Source organism: Elephantulus edwardii, unplaced genomic scaffold (genome assembly GCF_000299155.1).
Source record: "Elephantulus edwardii isolate Elephantulus edwardi_28Jun2011 unplaced genomic scaffold, EleEdw1.0 scaffold00162, whole genome shotgun sequence".
Taxonomy (NCBI): domain Eukaryota; kingdom Metazoa; phylum Chordata; class Mammalia; order Macroscelidea; family Macroscelididae; genus Elephantulus; species Elephantulus edwardii.
The window spans coordinates 3,782,231-3,787,101 of NW_006399912.1; the positions used below are offsets into that span (position 1 = coordinate 3,782,231).

Genomic DNA, 4,871 nt, shown 5'->3' on the forward strand with positions numbered 1-4,871 from the left:
TCACCTGATACAGGCCATAGTCTTTGCAATTACTTGCTATGAATTAGAGAGCTGGACAATGACTAGGGATGAAAGAATGATAATTGATGCCTTTGAGCTGTGTTGCTCCATGAGAGGGAAAATTTCATTTTGCTACAAATGTATTCCATTCATGTAGTCTCATAAATTAGAAAATAATTTAATCTTAGAAGAAGTAATTTATAAGAAGTAATATCTGTAGAAGAGTCGGTCCCTGCTCACTCAAACAGTTAAGGACTTGACTACTAATCATAAAGTTGGTGATTCAAACCCACTTGGTGGTGTCTTGAAAGAAAAGCCTGATGACCATGAATTGGCATCGATTCAAAAGCAAGTGAAACCAACAACAATACAACTACATATTTTACTCATTTTACATCCCAGAGCTCTGGTGGTCTTATGAGTAGGCAATTGCACTGTCATGCAAAGGGCACTTGGTTCAAATCCACCAAACGATCCTCAGGAGAAAGATGAGCAATCTTCCCTCCTGTGATTTATAGTTTCTGAAAACTTACTAGAAGATCAGCGATGAACTGGTTCTGACTCCATAGCACTAAATTGAAGTGAGTGGAATTTTATATTATTGATCATTACGGACTATGGACCCATTAAAGTGGCCACTGACAATTAATGTGCTCAAAAGAAAAATTAGATTGTGATTTTGTTTCCAAACCAGTAACAGTAACCATAGTCAATATTCCACTTATCTTTTATCAAAATATTCTATTTACTTTCACTAAGTTAAGCTAAAAATTCCTAAACCCTCTGCTGTCACGTTGAGTCAAACTCATAACAAGCCTCTGTTTGGTTTCTTTCTAGAAGGAGACTACTCATCTTTCTTTCATGGAGCAGCTGGTAGATTTGAACTGCCAACCTTTTGGTTAACAACCTGTTGTATTGACCTCTGTGCCACCAGTGTTTCTTCCCAATAAGTTAAGCTTTCTTTATATCCTACCCTCCACTCATTTACCCAGACAAACACCATCTCTTCAAATTCAGATTCCATTATTAGGTCTACATTGAATCTCCACTTTAGAAACATTGAATGCATCACTTGTCCATAAACCTTGGATTCTATTATGATTCCTTCCCTGGCTTCTTTATTCCATTCTGCATATCTGGAACAGTAACTTTCCCTGTCTTTCATTTATTGGTTAACAATTTTCTTTCTATTATCCCTTGGAACATATTTTTTTTTTCTAAACAACTTTATAAAATTTTGCTAGAGAGCTGATCACACATTGCAATGCATACCTTTTCCGTGAATCTCCTTCTTGAGAGAGGTTCTTAATTTTAGCAGAGCATATATCACCCTGTCTTTTACACAGTAGGCATTCAGTGTCTGTGCCCTAGATTGAAGTGAATGAGTGTCATTTACCAAACCCAACCCATCGCCATTGAACCAGTTTCAAGTAATTGAGAACACCACGTATTGTAGAGCTGAACTGTCCTACTGGGTTTCTCTTGACTGTAATCTTTTTACCCTCCGTGAGATGCTTGACACAATGACTCTAACAATGAGCTTAAGCACAGCAGAGATTGTGTGGAGGGCACAGGATTGGGTAGAGTTACGATTTGTTGTCTACAAACTAACTACAAGTCAATGTTGACTCTACAGTACCTAACGATAACAACGGTCTTTACAAAAGTAGATCAACAAGCATTTATTTCCCATTCCACCGAGTAGGTTCGGATCGCCAACTATGAAATTAATATTGTTGTTTTTAAGTGCTGTTGAGCTGGCTGTCATAATGACCTATAAACAACACTTGGAAAGTCTGCCCTGTCTATGCCATATTCTTAATCTCTGCTGTGCCCGGCCTTCTCCTTGGAGTCACTATGTCAACCCACCTTGCTGAGGCCCTTCCTCCTCTTTCACCCATGTTCGACTTTTCCCAGTCCAAGCATGATGCCTGAGAACATGCCCAAAGCAGGTCAGATAAAGTGAGATAAGATGAGTTCCCTGCAAATCATCGACTTGAGTGTTTATCTCTACTCCTTCTCTTATTAAATTTGAAACTTATTGAAGTTCCTTATTGAAATGGAAACTCTTGGCTATCCCAAATTCCTGGTTCCTCATTCTCTGGCTACATTGTGCAAACCCTCCCTTCCAGATTTTTTAAAATGTTTGTTAATTGTACTAGACATCCACCTCTTCTCTCTAGCATTTATCCTTCAGTGCCAACCTCAAAGAGCTCCTCTGGAAATGTACCCAACACCTCCTTTTAAAAGTACTTGTCACAGCCCGATTTTTATTGCTATTAGTCATGTCCAAGTCTATCACCCTCCCTTGCCTGTGACCCCTTCAAGGACACAGAGTCCATCTTATTCATCTTTATTTCACGCCCCCCCCCCTCCTCTTGTACTTAGTACAGGGAGTTACCCACAATTGACATGGAAAAAGTGTTTGTTGAATTGAACCAGCGCGCAAAAAAGGAAAACGAGCAGTGACAGCTTAGCGCCACAAGAACACAATGAGCTGAAAAGCCACCCAGCTTTGATCAAAACTCTGCCCAGGGAGCTGTGCGGCTGCTCAGACAGAGTCGCTCACTTCTGAGAAGCAGAAGCAGCAGCAGCTCTGGGCTGGGGGGCGAGGGCGGAGGGGGGGGCAGACATACAAGCAAATGCAGAGCACCTTCACATTACAGTTCATTAATGCACGGCAGGGCTCACTTTCTGAAACACACTGTGGAAGGAGGCGGGAAGCCTCAGTAAATTCATTCTCTAGGCTCTGTGCCAGCTTTGAAAGTCAAGTCGCTGCCGGGATGGAGTTTCTGACCCTGCCTTGGATGACTGAGGCTGGAATTCTTAGAGAGTGGAGACTTACCCATCTCTCTTCTGCAGAGAGACTGGTGGAGTCCAACCCTCCTGAAGACAACGTGGCCTTTGGTTAGGAGCACAACACACTGTGGATTACACAAGCACAACTTACAAAAAAAAAAAAGGTAATAATAATTTAAACTCATTACCGTCAAGTTTTAAGTGGTTTCCAAAGCTGTCTTTTTCTGTGGGAGAAGGAAGGGTCATTTCCTCACATATTTATAGCCTCGGAAACCTGGTAAAAAGTTGTTTTGAATGGAACTCTACTGTAGTGGGTTTGAGATTGAGTGCATTTAAAAGCTTTACACTATATTGTAACCTATTAAAGAAACTCTGGCAGCATAATGCTTAAAGCATCAGGCTGCCAGACAAAAGGTTGGCTGTTCAAATCAACCAATTGCTCCTTAGAAGAAAGATGGACAGTCATCCTCTTATAAAGACCTTGTAACCTTAGAAACCAGTGGTTTCTATGGTGTCAACACCATGACAGGGAGTTTGGGTTGTTTTCAGCTTTGTTTTTCATCCTCTTGTAAGTAACTCTTGTTAGAAAGCCTTAAACCATTGAGAGAATTGCCAAAATGTGACTGAGATAAAATGTACATGTGATGTTGGAAATACAGAGCTGACACACTTGTTCTATGCAAGTTTACCAAAATCTCCTATTTGTTGGTTTTTGGGTTTGTTTTTGTGTGTTTTTTTTAAATGTATTATTTGTGACTGGTAATAAAGCAACAAACAATAAAATGAAATATGGCATCTGGCTGTACGTCTTTTGCATTTTGATGCCCCAAATTAGCCATCACCTTCAAATTGAGCCTCACTCATGATGACGCCGTGTGTGTGTCAGAGTAGCACTGTGCTCTTAGGGTTTTCAGTGTCTGTGACCTTCAGGAAGCAGATTTCCAGGCCTTTCTTCTGAGGCACTAGATCTAGGTAGGTTCAACTTAACTGTAGGTGTGACTTGGACTCCAGTGCAGAAAAAGAGTGTCTGGTGCCTCCACTTTTTGTAGATGGTATATGATAGCATTGAATGTAGTTGGGAGAGGTGGAAGGTCGTTTCTCTTATCTTGGTGAAGATAAGTTGTGGTCTGTTTGGCTGTGTTTTTTTGTTTATTTTTTCATTCACAATCGAGTGTGAGCTGATTTAATTTGCCAGATTTAACTAACAAAGACCTGTGGGTTGGAAGCCTCTTGATTTTGAGTCAACCAGGACCTGGTTGGTGGGCCTTGTATTTAAAAGGTGGTAAGTTCCTAAACCCTTTCCTTTAGACCACCCCATCTTCTCCAGCATTTTCTGACCAAACTTGGAATCATCATTACTCCACGCAGTGTTTCTTGGATCTATAGCCCACTTCTGCTTCCGACGACGTTCGGCCAGCATCGACATCTCGGAGAGTCCAGACGACAGATGTAAGCCCACTACTAGAAGGACATCAAGTAGAAACCACAGCAGTCAGAAAATGCTGGAGAAGATGGGGTGGTCTAAAGGAAAGGGTTTAGGAGCTCAGGAACAAGGAGCCACAGATCATATTAAAGTTCAAGTAAAAAATAACCACCTGGGACTTGGAGCTACAATCAATAATGAAGACAATTGGATTGCTCATCAAGATGATTTTAACCAACTTCTGGCTGAATTGAACACTTGTCATGGCCAGGAAATAGGAGACTCCTCAGAAAATAAAGAGAAGAAATCTTTTAGCCTTGAAGAAAAGTCCAAAGTTTCAAAAAACCGTGTTCATTACATGAAGTTTACAAAAGGGAAGGACCTATCATCTCGGAGTAAAACAGATCTTGATTGTATTTTTGGGAAAAGACAGAAGACGAAGACTCTTGAGGATGAATCCAGCCCCACTCCTGTGGAAGAGAATGAAACTACCACCACCAGTACCTTAACCATCCAGGAATATTTTGCCAAGAGGATGGCAGAGCTGAAGAACAAGCCACAAATCGCAGAGATAGATGCTGACCATTCAGATAACCAGACTGAATGGAAAAGGGGAAAGAAAAGAAACAAAGAAACAGAAGATGAAAAT

General features: G+C 40.9%; 1 protein-coding gene across 1 annotated transcript; it reads left to right on the forward strand.

Moving 5' to 3' along the window:
- Positions 1-1,927: 1,927 nt before the first annotated feature.
- On the forward strand, positions 1,928-4,868 carry LOC102870721 (PIN2/TERF1-interacting telomerase inhibitor 1-like; the record flags this gene model as incomplete). Its single annotated transcript, XM_006895238.1, has 2 exons — positions 1,928-1,952; positions 4,186-4,868. Coding segments are annotated over exons 1-2 (708 nt in total), but the record flags the coding sequence as incomplete, so codon positions are not given.
- Positions 4,869-4,871: the final 3 nt, after the last annotated feature.